Here is a 24,285-nt window from a genome sequence, read left to right on the forward strand (position 1 = left end):
AAAAAAAAGAAGCATAAGGTCTAACGAAATGGTTTAAAAAGGATCGGGATCTCCGAGTTGTTAGATACCAGAAATATTTAGACTATTATTTGATATTTAATTCACCTTTTAATTCTTGTTAGACAGATTTACGATTTAGTCACTACGCAAAAGCCCATTATGCGATCAAGATCCCTCTTCAGAGTTTCTATTAATCCGGAAAAATCAATAAAACCGATCCGAACTTCCTCATTGGATAGACGTACATTCCTCGAGCCGCCGAGACTCACTAAATCTAACTCCGGTAGCTCTGCAAGGTCCGAATCGAGCTTGAGACCGGCATCAAACGCAAAACCGGCATCGAGCCTTAGAAGTTTATTTTCGAATCCAAGCCGCAAACAACCAGCACGGAAGAGCTCCGGTCGAGGAATACTAGACCTACCTTCAGAAGTTATCCAGCATGTACTCAGTTATTCTGATATCAGCGTATTGGACCGAATAAACTTTTCGCAGACGTGCTCGGGGCTACACTTTTGCGTACTTCAAAGCATTTACAAAAACTTCGAGCTCAAGATCGCCTACCGAAGGGAGCCCCAATTCAAGCTTCTCGTTCATAAAAAAGGCGACTCGGAAGTTTTTAATACCTTCAACAGATATAAACATATGATCCGGTAAGCTTGATCTTGAAACCTTCAAGAATGAGACCATCCTAACACTGTTTATCCGTATAGTACTCTTCGAGTGGTTTTTGAAGATGTGACAAACCAAGTTGCAGGGCACTCAAGAACATTGTACCGAAACGGCGAATATACCTACTCCGAACTAGAACTTGACGAATTCTTTTGGCTACTTAGCGGCTGCGGACAAGTTAGAAGTTTCGGGATCATAGCACCGAAAGACTCGCCCTTTAGCTTTAATCTTACTCTGAAACTGGTCCAAAACGCCATTTCCAACATCCCTCGTCTCGATGACTTTAACATTCAGTGTCGACCCTGCAAATTCGACCTATTTGAATTCCTGGACGGTCTTATTTCGGAAGACGAAACAAAATTCGCAACCTTGGATTCATTGAGCGTTTCTTTCCATGGACTTTTGGATGGCAACTCAGCGAATGATAAGATATTCGAGGCACTGTACATGGCATTGGGAAGTGCCAAAGAGCATATCACAAAACTTCAGTTATCTGTTACTACGGATGAGGGACCCCAAAAAACAGCCCAGTGTTGCAGCCTTCATCGACCGTTCGATCACAAACAGCCAATGCTGGATGTAACTGCTGGTGTACAATTTCCAAGAGTATACCAAGTGGAACTCGGCGTGGGTGGCACCTTTAAGTGTCCAGAACGGTGGCTAGGTGTAGACTACTACAACATTACAAAACTAGTCATTCGTAGCCAGCTAAAAGAGCACATTTTCGATATTAAGGTATGTGACGGACTAAATATATCAACACCGAGGTTTGGATCCTTGAACAAAAAAGCTAATATTATGTTACTCAATAGGCGTACCTTGGAATGTGGCGTTTCCAGAACGTTAAAGTTTTAGAGTTGTACTACAAATCTGACAACAGAGACGAAGAGACAGTTTGGGCATTTGCCAAAGGGATGATTCCATTGTTTCGCAATCTATCCAAAGCGAAGGTTGGGGAGGCTTGGACGGAGGTTTTCCGGTACTGTGGTGTTAAATCCACCGTCTTAAAGATGGCCACTGCGGTATATATGTATATGCCTCAGCAAGGTACGGCGATGGGTTCTCCATATACTTTGAGGAGGCTTTACTATCATGAGGATGTCAAGATCGGACACTCTATTCCAGTTTAGAACATCTCGTGTTTGGAGTTACATCAGCCACCGAAACAACAGAGGCATAATATTTCTAACATACGTGCTTCGTATGATATGTATATAGATTCACTAAATTTACTTAATTTATAATTACGGCTATGCCGGCAATAGCCGAATTGCACACAACTCCCTCTTTTTATCAGTCAAAGTATTCGTGGGTGTGCGGTATCCCCCGGAGAGCCACGAGTAAACTTGGTGGCATACTGAATAGCTTTTGTCGATTGTTAAAATCTAGTTAGGCTTATTTCAACCCACCACGCTCCTGAGGCCATCATGAGGTAGTTTTATATAAGAAGAAGTCGTGCTGCATATGTCGAATGGAATATAATTGATTTATTGATCTACATGTATAGGTATAATTTTACTACGACGTCATAAAAACGGGGGTCTTGTATATAGTTAAGCACGCTAGTACCAAATTTGATAGGTATATACCTAAGCATAGCACGTAACTATATATACGATTCTAATGATCCAAAACCGGCCTACCATAGTACACACACGTTTACGCATAGTCGGAATTTGGAAAGCTGGTCAACGGCTGTTGTATATGTGAAAAGAATCATCTTGGTACCGTATATCAGTAGTTTTTAGAATAGACTGTCAATCAAATTTTGATCTCAATGGAACACCGAATGGCGTAGAGCTCATACAGCCCTCCATGATATGGTGAATTTCACCTTTCGAGGTCAAATACATTATATCCGGTTATATCCGATATCGACATCCGATCAGGCCAATCCTTGTTTGTGTAACAAACAGGACAGACAACACAAATAATGCAACAAATAGCCAGCTTCACTAACATATCGACCGTGAAGTCTCGATATAGTTCTGGGGCAATGGTATTGTGGAGGTGGATGCAGGTGCGCGAAAGACGCGACTTTGAGGGCTGATCAAGATGGCTGGCTACTTAGAGTAACATTTCCATCGGGATGGATACGATATTGGCCATCTTGAAGAAATCTTAGGGCTGGGCTTGGGATCGATGCGAGGAGAGGATTGATGCGTCCTGATGTCTGTAGGCGGAACAGAGGTTCGGAAGACTTGCTGGAGACGATATACCAGCCATGGGAGCTGTTCTATCCCCTCTTGGGGATAGCAGAGGCTGCCGTCCTAGTTGGAGATATCGGGGCTAGCGGACGTGGATTCGTCCAACAACGGCACCCTCGCGGAGTCAGGTCCTTGTGACCTGATGTTATCGACGCTGAGCACCATTCGTCTCAAGATTAACGAGCGAACCCACGAGGCGAAGAGGGCCCGTTGGAGGCAGATTTCAGATGCCCTGGACGGAGTCCAAACGACCATTCACGTCGGAAACCTCTATCCGGCGTCGCGAGGATACCGATCCTTCCATCCCGACCTACTCCAGAAAGAGGGCTGGGAGCGGGAGGTCAGGCGCTTTAACTGCACTCTCGATGCCATCTCCCTAGAGTCGACTCTGAATTTCAATCCCGAGGATGTCCATTCCCTCAATATGTTGTCCTTCCCGACGGACCAACACTCATACAGAGAGATCACCACCCGCAAGGTTCTGTGAGCTCAAAGAGCTCTGGGTCACTGAATACCAGCTAGGGCAAGACCCACCTATCCAGTGGGGAGAAACCTTCCTCGACCTTTTCAAGTCCCTACCAAATCTGGAGGGCATCACATACCGCCAGTTCTTCCGCGACAGCGACGAACAACATAACAATGAATGGAGGATGGTTGAGGTTAGGCTCAAGGCCGACCGTGATGAGAGAACGGTGGCCGTGGTCCCTTACGGCTCAATGCGAGACGAATTTTACAAGGTATGGTAATTAGTTTAGAGAGAGCGTGCCGGTATTTCCGGCATGGCTGTGGCTGTGTTTGTTATCCCAACCATGGGATTTAACTTTATTGTAATATTCTGGCGGCGGACGTCATACTTATACCACTTGAATCCCCAGTCTTAGCAGTAGCGAACCCAAGCCTTGGCTTGAGATTAGAAATCTTAACTATTTTGATTGTCGTCGCTTAAGACCCCAAGATTTGATACCTATCGCCATTGTGATATACTGTGAGATACAATCCCGCGTGGCGTGATACTGGTCTGTAAGGGCATGTTAGATAGACAGATAGATATCCTATCTGGCCGTCTGAATGTTGCATGTTATGTTTAATATAAATCCTAATAAGAGCACACCATTACTAACAGTGTACCTCGCATCGAAAAACTATTGAGGGGCTACAAAAGGCCGATTTCAAAAAGCTTCAGCTCTCTGGTGACATATCTTAGAAAACGACCATATAACCTTAAATTGTAACCGTTAACGTTATAATTATGAAAACGGGGAAAAAACTTCCAAATCCAACACCGCAGACATGCACGACGCCGTGCCGGTCGGCCAGCGAGTGCCCATTCCGCCTATTAACAATCCGGTTCGTGACACACCGAAATCACCGGACTGGGTTGCGACTTCCAGCTGGTAATTTCGGCACAAGATCCAACGTTACATTTATTGAGGTAACAAGTCTTAGCGGCCGGAGCCTTAACAAAGACTAGCCGTCAAGCGCCGCGCTTAGAGTATCCTCTTCTCGGCTGGTCGAGAAGCATTTTTGGCGAACTTCCCAATACGGATTAGGAATGGCTTCGATATTCCAGAATCGCTACAATGGTGTGAACCATTGGTGGGTCCGACGTCATCGCCAAGACATGCATCCTTAAAGGGTATTCCAGATCCTAGATTCGCACGAAAAGTTGTTTACACGCTGTTAAAGGGTCGGAGCCAACGGTGTTCCTTGGCGATATTGGGAAATCTAAGGCGGGACCACAGGTGGGACTAGTTACTGCAGGTATTCTTGCCTATGTGCCGAAAAGACCCTCCCTTCAAATCGCTTGAACTTTCATCTATAAAGGAACGACAGTACCATGTAGGATTCTTTTTGCTTTAGAATACGTTTGTTCTTTTTTTTTGGCCGAGGCCATAGACGTTCGTTTTTCTCCAGAACTGTTAGTTTTTCCTTGGGAGGGCTTGTGTTATTAGCCTCTCCAGTCATAGTCATTCCCTAAAAATTGGGAGAAGCCCTTGCGCGTGAGATTTTTTTGGACAGAGCGGGGCATTTACACATTCATTTCATTTCCATTCATTCCACGATGGCGGGATCAAACGCCTTCATGACACTCTTTATGAAAGGTTTGGTATACCTACTTTTACTAAATACCATTACTCCGGTGTTTGCTGCCCCGGTCGAAGGCGAGGTCGCAAGGGTTGTCAGGGAGCAGAGGCTCAAGAAAAGAGATTGGCCGGTCCAAGAAGGACAGCCTGACAGCTGCAATGCCTGGACAGTGGTTCGTAGGACTGATACTTGCGATTCCATTGTTCAACTAGCAAAGGTCTACGATATTATCATTACGAAGACCTTATTTTTACAGTAAGCAAGACCTCTATCCTTGGAATTTTTAGATCCCAAAGTTCTACATTTCGTATTGCAATAATCGAAGATTCTGTAAGATTGCGAACCAGGTTGGGATAGAAAAAGTGGCAAAGGGTTTTCAAAGTCGATTCTCGATATTAAAGGTGTTCTGAGATATCGCAATTAAAAGTGGCTTGCGTGCTATAAAGCCAAGATCTCTTGTATTATAGATTTTAGTCTAGACGCGATATCATATCCAAACGCCCCAGCCTAGTTTATGAGGAAGAAAGGAAGAGGAAGAAGCCATAATTAACTCCATTGGATAACTCCTAGATACAATCCTGCCTTGAATAACGACTGCGCAAGCATCAAGACTTCCGTTTGGGTTTGTATCCAGACCGAAAAGGGTGCACAGCCGCCGATTAGTACAAAGAAAACCACAACCACCACGAAGAGGACGACTACCACTACTACCACTAAGAAGACGACGACTACCACAAAGAGGACGACGACTACTACCAAGAGGACTACAACTACTACCAAGAGGACTACAACTACAACTACCACAACCAAGCCAACTACCACGGCTACAACTTCTAAGGCGACTACGACTTCCAAGACTACTACTACTACTAAGGATGACGAGGAAACTTCAACTACATCCCCTCCCGAGACCAGCAGTTCCTCTACAACTAGCGATGGACCGGGTGTCAAGACCACCACCACAACCTCCAAGAGTTCAACAACCAGCGAGGATCCTGAAGAATCAACTTCGAGCACAACCTCCAGGAGCTCTACAACCAGCGAAGAGCCCGAAGAATCAACCTCATCCACCACTTCCAAAACCACTACCACATCTTCCAGCACAACCACAACCACGTCAGCCAAGCCATCCCAAACTGGTTATAAATATGCCGTTGTCGGCGCTCAGAACGGTTGTGCAAACCGACAAGATATTAATACATTGGAAGAAAAGGATCCCGATGTTTTCAACCTCTTGCTTGTTGCTTTGGATAAACTCCAGAAGGCTGGTGAAGATGATCCGTGGAGTTACTTCCAGCTCTCTGGTATTCACGGTAATCCGTAAGTGAAGCAGAATTCGATCTGATTGTGTTTTTGGTATAAAATCGGAAATCGCTGATTGCTATCGCTTGCGTTTAGATTCGTGGCATGGCCAGATCCGGCGGTTACTTCTCCAGGTGGCGGTGAGACCTTCGATAAGAGCAGGGGTTACTGCCCACACGGTAGTTTGCTTGTAAGTCAACATATCGTATTCACCATCTGAAGAATTAGGACTAATGAAACGTATAGTTCGCTACTTGGCATCGTCCGTACATGCTTATTATCGAGGTCCGTCAGAACTAACAACACCTCTTCTTCCTTCTGTGCATCAGAAAACCTTTCTAACACTTTATACAGCAAGCTCTCGTCGCCGCCGCTGAGGATATCGCACAGCAGTACAAGACCGAAGCTTTGAAGACCAAATACCAGGCCGCTGCCAAGAGACTCAGATTCCCGTGAGGATAAAGATCACCATCATACTCAAAACAATGGATCCTAACAAATTTAAAAATAGATACTGGGACTGGGCAACCCGTAAATACGAGAGTCATACTCCGGATATTGTCAAGAAAGAAAAAGTCACGGTTATCACTCCAGATGGTAGCAAGTTAATCAACAACCCACTTCACTCGTATATTTTCAAGGACAAGGAGAACAGAACATTCGGCATTCAAGTGAGCATAACCCTATATAATCTGTCTTACAATCATTATACAGTCAACCTAATAAATTGTATAGTTCGTCGGAGCCGAGCGTACCACCCGTGGTACCGCCAAATTCACTGGTGCAACTGACGAGGGTGCTGCCGATGCTGCCATGCAAGCCGGTTTCATCACGTACGTATACGTCATGGAATAACACCCAATATAAGCGATGAAAAAAGACCACTGACGAAAAGTTTATAGCCGTCGTCAACAAACCTTCAACAACTTGATGAGTACCTCCTCCTTCAACGACTTCTCTAGCTCCCTCGAAGTTCTTCACAACCAAGTCCACGTTGAAATCGGAGGCGAAGGTGGTGGTCAAATGTACTTCCTCGCCTACTCTGCTTTCGATCCCATCTTCTGGTAAACCTCCCTCCCCCCTTTTTTCTCCTACAAAACCCAGCCCTCTAACAAACATAACCCCACAGGCTCCACCACAACAACATAGACCGCCTCATGGCAATCTGGCAAGCCGCCAACCCCGGCCTCAAACTCACGAAGGGTCGTGCCGTCGGCACCTTCCAACGCCGCGTCCAATCCGGCGTCACCCAAGATGACGAAAACACTCCACTATACCCCTTCAAGCACCCCAACGGAGACTGGTGGACCTCCAAGGACGTCGAAGACGTCCGTGCGATCTGGGACTACGGCTACGGTTTTCCCGAAGTCCCGTGTGAACAAAAAGACCTCGACAAAGAAGCCCTCGACGCTTTCTCGACCGAACAGATCAACTTACTTTACAAACCCGAAAACCTTGCGCAGAAGAAACGTGCAGAGGTTGAGTCCAGAAGTGAATGGAATGTTAATATTGTCGTTGATCAGGCTGAGAGGTCTGAGACTTTCTCCATCTATGTGTTCTTGGGCAAGCCACCATCGAATCCTTCGGATTGGATCAAGGCCGATAATAAGGTCGGCATGTTGTCCGTTCTCGGAAACCCGAATATGAACAGGGTATCGAACATTCAAACTGCTATTATCCCAATTAATGCCCTTCTCAAGGCCAAGGGTATAGAGGGTACTGAAGACGAAATTAACGAGTACCTGAAGGAGAACCTCATCTGGACAGCCATGAGTGTAAGTCCCTCCCAAACCACCCCCCACGAACCACCCATCTAATAAAAAATCAGGACAACAAAGAAATCGACGTCACTCAATTCAAAACCCTCAAAGTCGGTGTCACCGTCAACACCGTCACCGTCAGCACCGACGTCACCGTCAAAGCCAAATTCAGCGACCCAGTTCTCGTCACCAAGATCACAAAAGACAAGAAGGCCGGTGTCGTCAAGGTCGAAGATCTCGCCAAACCAGCTGACAAGAGCGGCGCCAAGACCCTCGCAGCTCAACGTTTCGCTGCCATTGTCGTCGGTGAAACATCCGATGCCGCTGATAATGCCGCCAAGATCGAGTACCCGTCTAAATCTAAGACTAAGTCTCTTAAGACCTCATCTACCACCGTCAATACCTCATCCGCCGGTGCTAAAACTACGACCACAACCACGACCACAAAGGCCACTCCTACTCCTACCCCACGGATGATGATGGTGACGCAGGGTACGGCTATGGCGGTGATGACGAAGAAGATGACTATGGATATGGCGGGTATAAGCACAAGCGCTCATACGGCGGTCTTAAGAACAAGCGCAGTCTCGGTTACTGGTTCTAAACAAGAGTAACTTGAATGCCGAGCGAATGAATGATGATGCCCTTACGATGGGACGATTTTTACGAGTTTTATGAATGCTATGAATATATATTCGAATTTCATTTTCTGTTGGTGTTCATATTTTAGGGGATAGACATGTATCATAGAGGGAATGAATTTCGAGAATGATCCTCCCTAGAAGCCAATTACTATACGACATATATCCCTTTTCTTAAGAATAAGAAAGTAGTTTGTGTTAGAGTTAATATGTACGCGAAAGAGAGAGCCGGTGTAATAATAACCCGTGAAATTAGTCCTAAAATTGCAAAATAAAATATAGCTACTCAGCAGCTATAACTAAACCGCGCGTCCTTCCTCCTCGTAATTCTTCTCATTTCCTCCCCTCCCCCTCCTCACCCACCAATATTAATATTCTCCTCACCCCTAATCTCCACCAACCTCCCTCATCCTACCCCTTAACTCCCTCTGCCTCAACGACATCGGCCTGTTCCAAATCTCATCAACCTGACCGTTCAAAAAACGGTCTATGAGCGCCAGATTACGACATTGCGCAATTTGTAACTCCGAGATGGTTATCTTGAGCATTTTGTTTTCTTTGAGGAGCCGGTTTGGAGGAGATGGGGGTTCCGTTTGGGGAGGTAATGATGGGGGGTGGAGGTGGCTATCATGTTTGAGAGGTTCACCTTTCAAAAGGAGGTTTGGATAGGAGGGAAGGTTGGTGACAGCTTTACGGGATAAATATCGGTCAAAGCTGTTGATTGTAGTATTCGTGGAATCTATATTTCCATCAGCTTCTATTCACGCCATAACACTAAGACCCAGTAATCCAACGACATTGGCATTTATCCAGTTAACAGAGGCATAGACAAAATTCGAGTAGCCGTCATTGAGGATGCCGACGAAGGGAAATGCTGCTCGGAAGGTCTGATAGTATTCACATTTTGGGTTATATAAGGAAAAGAGAATTTTTTGGCTACATATCGTAAAGTCCGGGATTGAAATGCCAAATCCATGGATATCGTTTTCCAGCTGAATAGTTATAACCGGCCACCTCGGCAATAGTCATGATACGCAGCAGTTAATATCCCAAACCGCGATGGAATTATACCTCGAGCTTGTGCTACAGGAATGGATACGACCACAATCGTTGAATTAACTGTCGCGGTTACATCTAGTAAACTGTCTTGCTGCCATATCGGATACGGCTGGGACTGACTGGGTGGAGGGAAGGGCGATGGAAGAATGATATCAATCAACCCGCCGCTCGCAAGTGGCAGTATTGATAAAAGGATCGAAACGACGAAAGCTCCTGAGATCAGGTGTATCCGCATTTTTGCTCTTCCAATATTGGTACACCGCGGATTGAGAAAAAGGCCTAAAGCTGAAAAAGCTGTGGGTGGGGTTTGGCTTGACATATCATTCTCCATTGCAGAATTTCATCTCAACAGCTTCAGAATCTGAGATCTCCTACATCTCCATATGGAAACGTGTACAACGTGCAAAAGCTTGAAGAGGAGTAGTTTATCTGCAACTACACATCGAGCTCTCAGAAAAATGGCTGGGGACCGCGAATCGAGGAACCTTGCATGAAGGAGAGATCTAGATCGAGAGGTGTCCCATGTTACTATCCGAATACAGGCTAGCCCAATGACCCGGGATATCTTTGAAGGGACCAGGGTTTCAATGATGCGAGAGTCAAAGCGGATACAATCTTAACGTGTTAATCATTCTCGGATCCAGCGGGATATTATATCGTTTAAAGAACTTCTCTGGCTTCCACGAAACGATATAAATATAAACGTGAGAATCGTAGCAAGCCAAAGCGAATCTTACCTAATACTACCCTGACATGACATATAAGCCGCCATCCCAGCATCACCTTTAACCAAACCACCCCCATCTAACCAGAACCATGGATCCCCAAGTAAACCCCGCCGACATCGCCATAATCCAGCAATGGTGGGAAAAACTTACAACCTCCGTCGCAAATGACTCTGCGGAACCCTCGACTTCAGATTCCTCTCCAAGTTCTCCTCCCGAAGTAGTATCCCTAGAGTCTCTATCCCCAACCCCCACAGCACCCCCTTCTCGCTTCGAACTTCTCCCCGGTGAAATCCGCAACGAAGTCTACGCCTACCTCCTCTGCCCCTCTCTAAACACCTCTCACGATGTCTATACTTACCCTCTCGACCCCGCTCGCAACAACGCCAACAATAACAACGCAAATACAACCTCCCCTTCCTCCTCCGCTAACCACAATTCTAATGCAGCAACATACCCCTCAGACATCTACACCTACCGCACTCTCACCCCCAAAACCCTCACAACTTCCGACCCCATCTCCTCAGACTCCGACAGCGATGATGTCGAACTCGTAGTTTACTCCAAAGGAAACGCAACGGCCACAATGTCCCGCGTTCGAATATACCATAACATCCTATTAACAAATAAAAGGATATACAAAGAAGCACATAGGTATTTATATGCCATCTGCGGGCCGGTATTAAAGGTTAGGGGGATACCGTATACCAGTTCTTTATGTCGATTAATGGGCAGATTGGGGCTTCGATGGTTTTATACTCGTCCGACGCAGCGGGATATAAAGGGTAGTGTGGGGAGTTTGGATATTATTTGGAAAGAGGTTGGGAATGTTGATGAAAATGCGCCGGTGAATTTGAAGTTTACACCGGGAATGGAGGATCCCGAAATCGTGTTGTTGGGATCGCAGATATCGTCGTTTGTTCAATGGTTACAAATACTCAGTATGCACGCATATCTTAAGTGAGTATATAAGAAACATACTAACAATAAACAGAAATGAAAGACACTTCCCAATCCCAATTCTTCTCCCTAACCTTCACCCTCCACCCTCCCAAAAACATCTACCACGAATCCATAACCCCCCAACCACCACCTCCCTTTTCCAAACCACCGTCCTACAAACCTTCAAATCCTTCACCGGAAGCGGTATCAAATATACCATCTCCCCTAATTCAGAATCCCACAACCCCCCGGACGAAATCTCCCAATACCTCCGTTATTACAACCAACCAATAATGTGGATTCGTGCGGAATCCCTCCGCATCGTCCTGCTAATAAAACAAATCTCAACCCAAGGGTTAAACCCACAATACAAATCACGAGATCTACTCGAAGACTTTTGTAAATGGGTGTTTATAGGGGATTTGGTGCGTAATAAAGTCGATGGCTCATACCAACAACTCTCAGATTTTCGACCCAGGATAGACGACCTGTATCCCATCCTCACGCTAAAACAAATAGTCCACATATGCTTCTACAACGTTGCAAAATATTTGTTTTTGATGGTGGTACGAGGTATACTACCCGAAGAACTGGGGATTACGGATGAACTGGGGACCTTAAACGAACTTTGTCATGATTTGGATGAGATTACTTCACACACTATGGAAGTTGAAACCGATATAGGATACAAAGAGATACCAGTCCTAAACCCGGACCATATCGCCAGCGTAAACCACCTACAAGCTATGATCTGTTTCTACTGCCACGAAAGAGGCATGGCGGCCAAAGGACTCGAATACTTCCAAAAATGTATCAAACATTCAAAAGGTCAAAGAAAGCGAGACTTTGAATTTCTAGCCGAAGCAGCAGATACCTGGAGGAATGATGGTAGAGTCACTGGCGATGTAAACCCCCTCTTCTAACCATCCAAAAAATCATAATTAATATTTTCTATATAGCTAATGTACACCCTTCTCCAACGTTTCCCCTCCTCCGACCTCCCCATCGACCTCCCGCCAAAAATGGAATCCTCACGTATCCACTACGAATGGACCCTCCTCCAAAAATACGGGTACATCGGTGACCCCCTCACCGATCGCTTCACCTCCTGCCCCACCATAGACGGCAGCCTTCCAAATCTTAAGAACTTCCCCGATAACCTGTATCTAGAAGACTATAAAGCCTCGCAGTTTGCGAGGAAAGTATGGTTAGGCACCGGGACGGATGAATTGTTTATTAGCGATCCGTTGGATGAGTATACTACTAATTAGTTTCTACCAATTAATTGTATAATTTAAAACCCCGCGAAGCCATTCGTAATCCTCTCCCTCGACCCCTCCCACTCACCTTCCTCTCTGACCTCTACTCTTCCTCCAACCCCATTCACCCTCTCCACCAAGAAAACCTTCCTCTCCGTCAAAAACTTTGGATATAATTCATCCCCCCATCCCAGCTTACAAAACCACACAATCCTCTCCAAGTATACCAACGTTCTCGCAATATCTCTCAAATCGGATACCTGTAACGCCCCATCCGCTCCAATCCTTTCCACAGAAAATATCTTTAATACTTTAACGTTCGGAAATCGTTTGTGAATATTCCCCGGAACCTATATATAATCCCATAGTATCAGCCCATCCCATGCATGTAATCAAAAAAAAGAAGAAACAGCAGAATACAAGAAAAGACTTACATCCGAAGCCTCCTTTTCACTTCCCACACCCCAACCCCAACCACCAACTCCTCCACCCCACCACCCCCTAAATCCACAACCCCCATATCCCACCACGGCCAACAATCGACCACAACCTCCACCTTCCTAACCCCTTCCATCTCCCATTTTCCCTTACACTCCCACCCCTTCCTTTCCTCAACCTCCGGCAGCCTCCTGAGATAACTGTTCACAAACACCCCCAGTTCCTTTACTGTTTCCAAACTCCTACCAACCGCCTTTCGAAACCCCTCCATCCTCTCGGCAGCATCCATCTCCCCGCGTTTATTCCCCGTATACACAATCACCAACTTCTCCAGCCGTGCGAATGTCCCATTTACCATCGGTTTATCCAATAACTCCACAATATCACCTCTCAGCGCCGAGTTTTTCGCCAAAACTGTAGCATGAAACTCCACGTGCTTTAAACACAGATTTGACGTCAACGTCTTGCGGATTATGTATAAAAAATGGTTATACGATATCCCCAGGGTGTTTATGAACACAACTTTCGTGATGTTGGGGAAGTGGGTTAGGAATTTCGGTAGGCCGGATGTGGTGTTCACACGAGCCTTATCTGCCGTTAGCATTAGGGGTGTATAATGCATCTCCAATACCCTACCCCACATTATATATAATCAGCGATATATATATATATATATTTATATACATATACATATACCTGAAATTGGGGGATGAGAGGGATTATATACCGTGTATGCGCCCCAAACTTCCTAAACCCATCCAACTCCTTATAAGACAGCCCGTGAGACACCGTAAATTGATTATACAAATATCCAACCGCAAGAGCGTTAAGTCTTTTACACACCCTCGAAAGGGTTGCAAAGTTTGCGAGTTGGAAGTTTCCCGATGATAGGATTTGAATGAGGAGCTCGTCAGGGAGATGGAGGAGGTTGGGTGGGCTTAAGTTTTCCATCTTGGTTTTTTCGGTTGTAGATGATGGAATGGATTGAGGATTGCGGACGGGAGGGGGCTATAAATTAAAGGCCAGCTTATTTTTAAGAAATCCCTGCTCAAGCGTCTGTTATAAGTCTGGGCTGGCCAAAGTGCAACATTGATGCAATTCACAATACAAACTTTCTTCAGAAGACCACTATTGGAAGGAAATACATAACATTCATTCGTTTGCCCTTTCGTAGTCTAATATGTTACAGTAAAAAAAAACCATCATAGTACGTCAAATATCCACTCGTTCCCACGAACAAGATAGGAAACCATTTAACATGCAATCAATAAAAAATACAAAAATCCCAACGCCCGCCCTATCATTCTATAACCATAAAAATTGCCAAGGATCCAGCTGATAAAAAAACCACCTAAACCCTCTGCGGTGCCGCCTCGGCCCCCGGCGGTCTAAACTTCTCCTCAACAGCCCTCTCCCTCTCAATCCTCCCCCTAGTAACCTCATAATCCACCTTCTCCTGCCCCACATCAACAACCTCCCCAGCCGCCCTTCTCTTTGCATTAGTATCTTTAACATCCGCCGGATCCCAATACCTCCACTCATCACACCCAAACTCCTTTCTCCGATCCGTATACCCCTGGCAGTGCAGCTGTTTCGCCTGTTCGATCAACAAACTCGCCAGTGCCTTTAGTTTCACATTCGTCTCCTCGTTACAATATTTTACTATCGCGGCTTCGAGCTTAACGATGCCGTCGTAGCCGAGGTAGATTCGTAGAGTCCAGGGTGCTATCGTCATTATTGTGCGGATGTTGATGTAATGTAATTCATCGCGGAGGTGGGCGGGGACGTATAAGTTGAGCATGAGGACGCGGTGAATGTCGACTACAGTAATGATCTGCTGTCGTTTGACGTTACTCGGTCGAAGAATCCCCATCAAGCAAAAGATCGTAGCAACGACCTCCGCACGACCGTTAACTTCGGTTGGTGATTCCGCAATCTGTCCATCAATCGTTCGGTATCCAATGTCCTTCTTATTACCCATGGCGCCGAATAGAGAGGGGGATTGCTCAAAGAATCGGAAATAAAGTACCAGGGTAAGAGCTGGATGCCTCCAAAAGGTTGCGTTGCCGCCCATGACCGAGTTTAGTAGCATAGCTAACGCTTTTAGAACTGCAACCTTTTCGGGACCTTCGGTCATCGCCTTGACGAGAACGATTTTGATGAAATTGTAGAGAGATAGGAACATCCCCGGCAGTCCCTTACCCCCCGTCTTTGCCTGCGAAGGGTTGACAAAGTCGTCGACGGCGATGACTTGAGGTTCTTTCTTCTCCTGAACGGCATCGGCGGCTTGGAGTTGCTTGACGATATCCGTTGCAGCGTCCATGTATCCCTTTCCGCTTCCGACGACCTGCATGACTTTCTTTGACAACTTTGTTTTGAAGGTCGTCAGGTCGCCGCTCATGTAGAACGTCTTGATGGTTTTCACTCTGAGTTCCACGGCTCCCATAGAGACGCGGAAATCAGCGTAAGTTGCAAAGAATCTATTGTAATCGGGGTTCGGGGGACCCAATTGGACGACTCCTTTCAAGTATCTTTGTTTCCAGGCGAGGAGTTGAAGAATCTTGGCCTTGATGGTTTCGTATTCAGAAGTGGCGTATGGCATTGTCGAGAGTATTTTCTCGACCATTTCCTTGATTTTGTCCTAGAATGTCAATTAGCACAACCAAACCCTCTATCCGGAACTCGTGCGGGGACATACATCACTCGGGAGAGCAGTCGCCGCCGCCACTTTCTGAGTTTGAACCTGCTGGGCCTGCTGGAGCTGAACCTGCTTCTCTTTTTCAAGCTTCTGGTGCTCTCTTTCCTGAAGGAACGCCTGAGCTTTCTCTTTTGCCGCCAGTTCAGCCGCCGCCTGCGCAGCTTGTTGCGCTTCTTGTGCCTCTTTAGCCTTCTTTGCAGCCTCATCTTTCTTCCGTTGAGCTTCCTCCTTAATCTTTTGCTGCCTTTCCTGTTCCTCTCTAGCCTTTCTCTCCGCCTCTCTAGTCTCCGCCAACCTTCTCTCCTCTGATTCCCTCTTCAACCGTTCCGCCAATTCCCTCGCCTTAGCTTCTTCTCTTCTCTTCTTCTCTTCCGCTTCTTTCCTAACCCTCTCCTCCTCTTCCTCCTGCTTCCTCCTCGCATACTCCGCCATAGCCTGTCTCCTCTTCAACATCGCCTCTTCAAGCTCCCGTATTTTCTGCTCCTTCATCGCCTCAAAATTTCTCAGATATTCCATATTTTCTTCCACAATCTTTTGGTTCCTTCGAACACTATCCTCAAGAGTCTGTATTGCTGTTACACGGTCTTCCCCTGCTTTAACTTTCCCGTCCATAACAGCCTCCCTCTCCTCTGAGGATAAACTGGGGAGGGTTATCACCGGTGGTTCAACGGGTTTGTATACCACCATATCTTGGTGTAAACTCATTGATGATACTGGTCGAGATTCATTGTTACCAGATATGGCAGCGGTGATGGTTTCCGGTAAGAGATGTTTTTTAGCGAGGTATATGAATTTCATTAGTGTTTCCTTATCAGGAGTCTGCAGGCCATCCTTTTTCGTAGAAACTCCTTTCCCACCTCCGACGACAGAGGCAGCTCCCTTTTTCTTTCGATGATGAGGATTTATCGCCTCGCTTTCGAGGTGGATTCGTTCCAACGTTTGTAGGAGCGTTTCGCCGTCGATATGCTCGGGATTTGATGTTAACGTTGTTGTCGTCTTTTTTGTTAAGGAATTGGAGTTGTCGTTATCGCCGTTGATGTAGTCGGGTAGTAAATCCAATGAAAACCCACTGGCTGCCAGATCCCTTCGGTATTGATCCTCAACAGCTTGTAGTTCCGCTTGAGTTTCCAATCTGTGGATCCTCATCGATTCACAAACTTGCGCTAAGGTCATTTCAATTGTTTGCTCATCATTACCACCGTTACCACTACCATTAGTAGCAGTAACAGCAACAATGGTTTCAGGAGGCGTAGTCCTAGTCAAAGAGATAGTAACATCATTACTTCCAGTTTCAACAGATACAGAAACCTCAGGTTGTAGAGCAAACGGTAACTCTGGTGTCTTGCTGATTGGAGTTGGGAGTTTAGATTCGGCTTTTGCTAGTTCGAGGAGGTATTCGTTCCAGGCTTCTGCAGCACCAGGTTCGGCTTCTGGGTCGGTTGGATCGAGGTGTTCGCGGAGACAGCCGTAGCCGTGGTTGGAAGGGACGGAAAGCTCGGCCATTTTTTAAACTATCCTTTGGAGGAATGTGAGAGTCGGGAGAATGTCTTGAGACGTGATGGGATTGAGGGAGGTTTGGTGATAGAAGACCGTAGGCTGTTCTGGATGACTGCGTGGAGGAGAGGTGCGTGGTTGAAAGGAAAGAAAAAGCCGTTGCCAAGAATGAGTTGGAGATGGACGCGTTGGATGTTGGTATGTTGGTATGTTGACAGCGGTAGTCGTGCAGCCTCGTCGTGCACCTACCTACCTAGGCACTTAGCCAGATAAGCTACCAGGAATGTTGGCGAACCGGCAAGTTGTCTAAATAAAAATGACCCTGTTTGTGCAGCCGCACGCGGCGCCAATACATTAGCGAGCAAATTCCAGGGACCGAATGATAGATAAGTAGTTAGGCCAGCCTCATCCCCGTTTACGGTTACGTGTATGGACGCGATGGAACTAAAGCAATGGCACAACAAAAGTCAAAAACTCCAAAAGCAATCAAAAGCAAATAAGCAAAACAATTGGAACCGCAAGGGAGGGAACGGTGGAACGGTGGAACGGTAGTTTGAGGGGGGGAACAAAATTCATAAAAATCAAATACAGAAGAGCAAACCTGATGTATAAAATCAAACATAAAAACCGATATGAAAATATTAAAGCAAATGCGGAAAGGAAAAACATAAAAAACACAAAAACAAATGCAACCAAAAACCAAAAGAGAAAAAAAGAAAGGAGGAAGGGGCAACCGGGGGGGTACATGTGAGCGGATGGGGAGGGGTGGCGGTAGGGGCGTGGTGAAGAGAAGAGAGAAGGGAAGAGGGGAGGGAGTGAAAGAAGACTTGGTTAAATAGACGGAGGTTCCAATCTTCGAGGGGGAAAAAATTGACAAAGAGGTTCCTGTCTCATAGACACTTTAAGGGGCTATGGGGACCTTTGTGGTATTTTGGCAATATATGTGTTGCCCTCTTAGACAGATGAAAGAATTGCTGAGCTCTACACAGCAGCTGAGCATCATAGAACCCCATCTACGCTAAGACCACGCCTGCTGCAGTAGAGGAATCCGGATCGGCAACGGCTTCGCATAGCTTCACATCCACTCTGCTAGTTCCAATAGCCTGATATGACATTATGGCACGATATCTCTATTGTTGAAATTAGAAAATGGATATCAAGCAATTGCCCAATCCATCAGCCAGGTGTCATGTGCCAAGTGCCCCCCATGAGCGGAACCAAGTAGTTTTCCACGACCCAAAACTAGGAACCCCCTCTCAGCAGGCCCTAGTACCCTTCCTCATATGTCATAGACATATAACACTCCTCAACGGTTCTCCCATGCCTAGGGCTCCTAGTCATCCTCCCTCCAAATTCACCACCCAATCCCAACCCCCAAAAAAGCAATAGCAAAAAACCAATTGACAGCATAACTCGAACAGAACTCCGTTTAACCAAAATATCCATACCGTATAATTTCTCAAACGAGCAAGGCGTTTTATCAATTTGTCGGAATTGGTCGTATACGAAAACGCCAAGCTCAACCCGTCTGGGGAACAAGGTTGCCGGGATACCGGTATATCGTCGTCCGGAAAACTTTGGAGCAGTCCTCTTTGGATGCTATACCTATAACATACGCCGTCCCGTGGCATCCGATTCCAAATCGGAGGATATAGTATATCGGAAAGATCTAGCGACGTCTCAGAGAAGCCCAACTCTCTGTTCAATCGCCACCGTCGCACTTCCGGAATAAACCGTCACTAATACCACTATTAGCCCTCCGCTCCAGCTCCAATCCTCCCTACCAAAACCCCCAATGTCTAAACCTACCACCGGCTAAAGGACTCCGGGTGTTATATCGTCGGATTCGTCGGTTGTTGTCGCAAAAAAATCGTGAAATCAGGGCGGTGGATCTATGGAGTGACGTTGGAATTGGAAGTGTGTTGAGGCGCGTTTACCAGACTGGTCGCCCATTTTTCTGGAGTACAGTCGCGTAAAAGCGCATGGCTGGGCGCTGACAGGGCCATGCATAGAACATGCATGCGGAATCACCTAAACCAGGAACTTGGATTCGACGTATAAATACCGGGTGGTACAGCCACGAGATTACGGTTTTATCTATAGAAATACAGGGTCTCGTGGCGGATAGTTATCTATGTCAACGGCACATACCGGGCTAAGATTCTATGTTACGAGCGGCGGTGTGTATGACATCACCGGGGGATCCACTCCAGCCGAATCCATGCCGTGCCTAGGTATCAAGCTCACGGTGCGGCTAGATCGGATGTTTCAGCGGTCTCCTCGAATATGATTCCAACTGGTTGCAGAACCCGAACCAAGGAAGCTTGTGTTGGATTTGCTACATATCGCTAAATGGGATTGATAAATTGGATTGATAAGTTGGATAAATATCTAGAGTTTTGTGGCGAAGCTGTGGAACATTTGAACCATTCCGTCTCTCGTCGGATAGCTCGTTGATTGCACCATTTCGAAGGGATCTTGCTTTCGTGCCTGCACTCCGCCATCCTCGAGCAGAGACAGGATAGGTGGGCGTTGTTATATATTTGGAAAGTTGGGCTTGCCGTAGTCTAGTAACCCTGGCTTCCCGTCCATCGGAATTGAAGTTGGTCGAATAGTAACATACTCACAAGGCCTTGCGTGCTACGACCTATGCCACCTCGAAGGCTGCAACTAAATCTCAGAGAGCAATTTACCCAGGCATTCCCTAGGATCCGGTACAGTCGGTGTCATTACACAAAATAGTAATCAACAGCTCAGAATATCAATCTACCGAGGCATTCATATAGTAGGTGAGCTGTCACGAGCCTGATCCGTAATTCTGGCTCCGAGAAACCACCGCTTTGTCGAAACAGCCGTTAATAGCTCGGGTCTCAGGCGCTCGAAAAATCGAATCTCAAGTTTCTTATCTCTTATACTCCGCTCTCCAATCCACGGTTTAACCGACTTGATGACATGGTTGACCCATTCCCTGATTGTGACTTGAATCCATTTCGAAGCGGACCAACGATGTCTCCGGGTTGAGGTCAGCGATGTCAAAGTTCCGCCTAAACCGGATGGGATCCGGTGTTTCGTCATCATTGTAAACCCAGTCGATAGCGGGTGTATAACGGGACGCCTGGTATCCTCCAGGGCCTTCAAATTGCGAGAAATAGGGACGTCAACGAAGCCGCTGACGTCGATTAGGCAATCTGCGGCGATTTTATACAAATACTGCCTTGCGACACCATTCTCGAAAACACAGTGGAAAACGCTGGTCTTGGTCGCGAGAGTTGAGGGTGAATATGCTATGACACAAGGCTGGGAGATTGTTGCAGAGCCCATCGAGGAATGAGGGGTAGATGGCCCTCTGCAATGACTTGCTCTGGACGGCAATATTTTGCCAGGGTGTACAAGTGGCAGCGACGCAGGCCTGATCCTTGAATTCTGCGGCATATTCGAGTATATGGATTTGGAGTCCGACAGGGAAGGACGCTAACCCAAAAGGCACAGGAGCTGCTTTGGCGGTCGGCTCTGAGGGGGTGGAGTTCAAATTCATAGGTTGAGGCGGCCTTCTAGGTTCTCTTCATACACTGGGCAGTAGGCCTACATTTGCTTCGATGGACCATCCTAATGGACCGGAATTGTAAGCCTGAGCCCATCTAATCGGTGTTCGAATGTCTTGGCTATATTCTTGACACCCTCAAGAATGTATTGACTGTATCCGTGAATGCTGGCATTCTTCGGGAGCGCAAGACAGATCCATTGGTTGTAGCATATCGTATGTCGACCCTTCTCGTCATGGATCCTAACGCGAAAATAAACTTCATCGGCTTTTGTTTGGCTGGTACCAAACGAAGTTAAAGTTGGTTGCTCAAGAGAGTAAAAGCTCGTCAACCAGCATAACGTCTAAGCGACCTCTGGCTGCTGGACAGGTATCGAGTGATAGCACCGTCGTAGGTTGTAAGAGCGGCATGGATATCCGGGAGAACGACGTTTCTTGGCTTCCCGCGTAGAAAACTAATCGGGTGCGTGCCTGGTCACCATTTTCGTTAATTTGCTAGGGATCTATCCGGTAGCGAATTTGTCTGAAGTCAAGGCCTTTGATGACTATATCCCGCCAGCGGGTGCATGCTGCGGCCCAGTAGTTCTAGCTATCAATGTTGTTTGGAAAGTATGAAAAGATCTGGAGGTACATAGATTTCGACGAGTAGATTCGGCGTTTGACATTTTTAGGCTAAATAACCACCTGATCCAATATTGTAGTCGGTCAAAGGCATTAATATTGATTCTTCAGTTCGGGGCAAGGCGCAACTACATTACACGAATCGATTCTGAAATCGTCATTTACCACAGCTGTATAATTATCGAAGCCCGAGCTAGCGCATTTCCAATACGTTTCTTCAGAGTTGCAAAAATGATTTTGACCCTTCCAACTGAACTCCAAACCGAGATTCTGTCTTTCCTCAGCCTTCAAGACCAAATGTCAGCCTTGATGGTCTGCCCTCAATGGCAAACACTTCTAAACACCAAAACTTTCACAAAAACCCGCTACTTTGACTGCCCAGAGGACTGGCGAAAATCCTCCTTTCCTCGTGGTTTACATCGTCTACTCGGAGACGAGGAGTACGGCTTCCTCCTCAGCCTTGTTTGCAGATCCTCCCGTGGTGCCCGGGCACGAGACAACCGTGAGGCTCTAAAATATCACTATACGGCCCGGCGCGTTGATATCGCTTCCCTCCAACAGACCGATTATAGTTATCAGGACATCACCGAATGTCCATTTCTGGACGATCCATTAATTAACCCAACCTTGTTGGAAGAAAAAGATATAAAGGTGTGGATGAATAGATTTTGCTTACGTATTTTTACAAATACTTCGGGGGAGGACACAGTCGATAACATTAAGAGGAATGAGTTGGGGAAACCTTTGGATAAGATTACAGTCCGTGAGCTCATAAACAGTGCCGTTGAGAAGCTAACGGAGAGGGGAATGCCGGAGGAGAAGGCTAAAGTTACATTCAGCTATGTAGGGAATGAGGTAGTGGTGTTCGCATTTAGGACTTCCACAATTGTGTAGATACTTAAGCCAGTATTCATGCCTAGAGTACTAGGCTGAGTGGCATATACAGCTTTAACCTTGTGACCCGCCTCTTCGCACGCTGATAATAATACGCTACCGACTTTTGGCAGAGCACAGTCTAGCCTCAATTTTGCGACACCGATTAATCTTATTCCTCGAATACACCGTGATATATCGCACCTCAATTTGCAATTCAAGTATTCGGGATTATGCATTAGGTCCTCCAGAATTCGATCGATGCGATGAAGTACGTTCATGAATATCAAAGGTGCGACATGTTAGGCCATGCATGTATAGCTATAGCGTCCAAGCTATGCATCTACAAAAAAATTCAAGTGGATGAATACCCCCATCCCCAGCTAGGCGATACAAGCTAGAACTATTAACAGCCAATTGTACAATATTCTCAGCATCAACATTCGTTAACTGATTCTGCTCCACCAGACTCCCCAATTCTTAACCTTTTCGGTTTGTAAACCGAATATCTGCTTTCCCATTAACTGGATACAAATACGACCCCGATGCTGCGGCTGCAATCGCTGGAACCTCGCTCAGCAGACCCCCAATCCCCCCTTTACCTTTCCGTTAAAATATTTCTCCGGACAGGTCAAACTGATAAAGTGGATGTCTGCCACCAATACCGCCAGAAGCAATGATGATTCCACCTTTAAATGCAAAGAATATTTGTGAAGTAATTGTCGTCATATTGATTATTTTATCAATCTCAAGCTGATTGTGTTAAAGGATTTCCTATTAACAATTATAAACATATTTATAATCTTTTTATTCACTTTGTATAATATTTTGTTATAGTTATTAAGCAAATTTATATATTGTTGGATTAGACTTTTGTGTATGAAAACCGGAGTTCACAATATTTATCACACTCCTTAAAAATCATATCAAATACAGCTCCAACTTCCACGACGGAAAGCTCATCGTGATCGATCACGTAACCAGACCTTTTTCGGGATAGCGTTTAATGTAATGGCTTAAATCCCTTTTATTATCGAGTAAATTATCTTTATGACAATGAAGTTGCGTTAACTATCCTGCAGTAACCGTATCAAACAACCTCGTTTCTGGAATTTCCATTAACTTTTGGAATTCACGGATACCGGTGGTTACTTCTGCGTATTCGGCCACATGGTAGACATGTTGCAGTTTGGTGAACTCGTGAATAGGTAAATGATATTAATGGTATGCGGAAGGATACACAGGGCGTAATGCGTGAGATATTCGATTCCCGTCTGTTCCTTGAGTGGCCTTTTGAATTATAATTTATCAAACCGAATAGAGAAGTCGTATGCATTTTATTCCAGCAAGTGATATATCGATATTAGTTACCAATAACATCGAGAGGTTTAGAGGCTATGTGTATTGTTATAATCTGTATAAAAAATTGTCTTCTAATAAGGCGAGATCAGCATTAATCAGGCTACTCTCAGAGGATGGCGCTTGTATTTTCTGATGTGTGAAGCTTGATTTCCCCAAAGATTGCAATCCACGCTATCGGATGCTTTTGGGTTGGTGATGTCTGGAAAATAATTTAACGCCGATGTTTCCAGCGCATCCCGGTTTGGAGGTTCAGGGGTCCCCAAATGAAGCGAGGTACATCTGTAAACAACCCCTCTGCTCCGGAACAACCTCCAAACGTGTGTTTGGAAGTACCTAGGTAGATAGGTAAGTACTTTTATGTGTATGTTACAAGGACTCGAGACTGCTTATATCTTACACACAAATAACACTCATCCCACAACAAATACCTATACTCTACCCAGAAAACATTATGCCCTCCATCATTTTATATACCTAAAAGGAAGCACCGGTGGTGCAATACTACCATCTAGGTTTGCGAGAAAAGCATTATAACAACTGCACGAAACGATCGGATAATCAATTACTCTTGAATACGCCTTCGGATTCTTGCCTCGTTTTTATTTAGCA

The 24,285-nt window shown here is 45.9% G+C and overlaps 8 protein-coding genes across 8 annotated transcripts; 5 read left to right on the forward strand and 3 right to left on the reverse strand.

Annotated features, from left to right (window-relative positions):
• Nucleotides 1-159: 159 nt before the first annotated feature.
• Nucleotides 160-1,799, forward strand: DFL_005469 (uncharacterized protein; the record flags this gene model as incomplete). Its single annotated transcript, XM_067634733.1, has 3 exons — nt 160-650; nt 711-1,404; nt 1,482-1,799. The coding sequence occupies 3 exons, from the start codon at nt 160-162 to the stop codon at nt 1,797-1,799; spliced, it is 1,503 nt and encodes a 500-aa protein (XP_067489234.1).
• A 1,219-nt stretch (nt 1,800-3,018) lies between these two features.
• Nucleotides 3,019-3,363, forward strand: DFL_005470 (uncharacterized protein; the record flags this gene model as incomplete). Its single annotated transcript, XM_067634735.1, has 1 exon — nt 3,019-3,363. The coding sequence occupies one exon, from the start codon at nt 3,019-3,021 to the stop codon at nt 3,361-3,363; it is 345 nt and encodes a 114-aa protein (XP_067489235.1).
• Nucleotides 3,364-4,938: 1,575 nt separating this feature from the next.
• Nucleotides 4,939-8,637, forward strand: DFL_005471 (uncharacterized protein; the record flags this gene model as incomplete). The annotated part of the gene is made up of 10 exons (XM_067634736.1): nt 4,939-5,216; nt 5,532-6,281; nt 6,360-6,453; nt 6,510-6,548; nt 6,618-6,715; nt 6,775-6,934; nt 6,999-7,096; nt 7,166-7,327; nt 7,393-8,038; nt 8,092-8,637. 10 exons carry the CDS (start codon nt 4,939-4,941, stop codon nt 8,635-8,637), a joined length of 2,871 nt encoding a protein of 956 aa, XP_067489236.1.
• Nucleotides 8,638-10,539: 1,902 nt separating this feature from the next.
• On the forward strand, nt 10,540-12,661 carry DFL_005472 (uncharacterized protein; the record flags this gene model as incomplete). The annotated part of the gene is made up of 4 exons (XM_067634737.1): nt 10,540-11,233; nt 11,308-11,389; nt 11,443-12,295; nt 12,350-12,661. 4 exons carry the CDS (start codon nt 10,540-10,542, stop codon nt 12,659-12,661), a joined length of 1,941 nt encoding a protein of 646 aa, XP_067489237.1.
• A 23-nt stretch (nt 12,662-12,684) lies between these two features.
• On the reverse strand, nt 12,685-14,038 carry DFL_005473 (uncharacterized protein; the record flags this gene model as incomplete). The annotated part of the gene is made up of 3 exons (XM_067634738.1): nt 12,685-12,934; nt 13,084-13,719; nt 13,815-14,038. 3 exons carry the CDS (start codon nt 14,036-14,038, stop codon nt 12,685-12,687), a joined length of 1,110 nt encoding a protein of 369 aa, XP_067489238.1.
• Nucleotides 14,039-14,438: 400 nt separating this feature from the next.
• On the reverse strand, nt 14,439-17,288 carry DFL_005474 (uncharacterized protein; the record flags this gene model as incomplete). Its single annotated transcript, XM_067634739.1, has 2 exons — nt 14,439-15,728; nt 15,786-17,288. 2 exons carry the CDS (start codon nt 17,286-17,288, stop codon nt 14,439-14,441), a joined length of 2,793 nt encoding a protein of 930 aa, XP_067489239.1.
• Nucleotides 17,289-20,057: 2,769 nt separating this feature from the next.
• On the reverse strand, nt 20,058-20,600 carry DFL_005475 (uncharacterized protein; the record flags this gene model as incomplete). The annotated part of the gene is made up of 1 exon (XM_067634740.1): nt 20,058-20,600. The coding sequence occupies one exon, from the start codon at nt 20,598-20,600 to the stop codon at nt 20,058-20,060; it is 543 nt and encodes a 180-aa protein (XP_067489240.1).
• Nucleotides 20,601-21,672: 1,072 nt separating this feature from the next.
• On the forward strand, nt 21,673-22,335 carry DFL_005476 (uncharacterized protein; the record flags this gene model as incomplete). Its single annotated transcript, XM_067634741.1, has 1 exon — nt 21,673-22,335. One exon carries the CDS (start codon nt 21,673-21,675, stop codon nt 22,333-22,335), a length of 663 nt encoding a protein of 220 aa, XP_067489241.1.
• Between the last annotated feature and the right edge of the window lie 1,950 nt (nt 22,336-24,285).

The sequence above is a fragment of the Arthrobotrys flagrans genome, assembly GCF_004000055.1.
Source record: "Arthrobotrys flagrans strain CBS H-5679 chromosome Unknown unitig_9, whole genome shotgun sequence".
NCBI lineage: Eukaryota > Fungi > Ascomycota > Orbiliomycetes > Orbiliales > Orbiliaceae > Arthrobotrys > Arthrobotrys flagrans.